Genomic DNA, 1,265 nt, shown 5'->3' with positions numbered 1-1,265 from the left:
CCCCACCCTAACACTAAGAAACAAGAAATTTCGGGAGGAAGAGGCCCAGAAATCAGGATTTTTTAAAAAGATTCCCAGGTGATTCTAATGTGCAGCCAAGGTTGAGAACCACTGCTCTATAGGTTGTTTCATTTGTAAAGGGGATTAAAAATAACAGTTACCTCGTGATCTGTTTCAAGAATTAACTTTAAAAACAGTATAGCAGCCCTGGCCCTGTTGGCTGGTACACCAAAAGGTTGTGGGTTTGATTCCTGGTCAGGGCACATACTTAGGTTGCGGGTAAGAGAGGCAACCGATTGTTGTTTCTCTCTTCCTCTCTCTCTCTCACACACACATTAAAAAACAAATAACAACAAAAAATTGTCCTCGGGTAAGGGGTGAGATTAGGATTAAAATAAATAATAAAAACAGTAAAGCAGCCCTGGCCAGGTAGCTCCGTTGGTAAGAGCATCGTCCCTATATGCCAAATTTGCATTTCAATCCCTGGTCAAAGCACATACAAGAAAGGACCAATGAATGCATAAATAAGCGGAATATCAAATCGATGCCGCCTCTCTCTCTAAAATCAATAAAATAATAAAGCAGTAAAGCACTATGCAAATGTTCTTGATATTCTTAATTATCTAATATATATGCACACTCTACAAGTATACTTTTCTCTATTAACTAGAGAAGTTTTTAAGAGATAATGATGCTCAGAGAGGTTATGGATACAGATTAAATCTGAAATGTCAGCAGCCCAAGAAACTGGAAAACATTAATCTCTGGTCGGACAGTCCCAACCCAGGACGGCTGGGTTCCCAGGGGACCAGAGTCCTCCCCACTGAGGGCGCTCGCACTTGAACTCGGCCCCAGGTTCGCGCTGCCCGCCTCTCACTGCCACACCGGCGCCCGCCAGCTCCCTCTCCATCCTCCGCTCAGGGCCGCCCCGCGGAGTCCATCCCGACCCTCCCGCCGGCCCAGGCCCAGCACCCAGCGCCCAGCACCCAGCACCCAGCACTCCCCACCCAGCACTCCCCAGAACCCTCCACCCCGAACACCGAAAACCCACCCGAAGAGGCGGGGCGAGGGGGTGGGGAACGCGGGGGTGGGGAACGCGGGTCGCAGAGACCGCCGCGGGCCCGGGCCCAAGAGCGCGGAGTGGCGCCGCCGGGGCGAGCCGCCGCCTCGGCGAGCCGCCGCCTCGCCGGGACCCAGCTCCGGGCCGAGCCGCCTACCTGGTAGCGGCCGATGAGCAGCTGGCTCCGCGACGGCGTGCACAGCGG

The 1,265-nt window shown here is 52.9% G+C and overlaps 1 protein-coding gene across 1 annotated transcript in view; it reads right to left on the bottom strand.

The window, feature by feature from the left end:
- ARSB (arylsulfatase B) overlaps positions 1-1,265 on the bottom strand; it is a gene marked incomplete at its 5' end in the record, with an annotated part of 131,502 nt that extends 130,237 nt beyond the window's left edge. Inside the window, one exon of the mRNA XM_006081550.2 lies at positions 1,218-1,265. Within this exon, the coding sequence (XP_006081612.1) occupies positions 1,218-1,265 (48 nt within the window). The remainder of the gene's footprint in view (positions 1-1,217) is intronic.

Source organism: Myotis lucifugus, unplaced genomic scaffold, assembly GCF_000147115.1.
Source record: "Myotis lucifugus unplaced genomic scaffold, Myoluc2.0 scaffold_0, whole genome shotgun sequence".
NCBI lineage: Eukaryota > Metazoa > Chordata > Mammalia > Chiroptera > Vespertilionidae > Myotis > Myotis lucifugus.
This window is presented reverse-complemented; position numbering and strand designations above follow the sequence as displayed.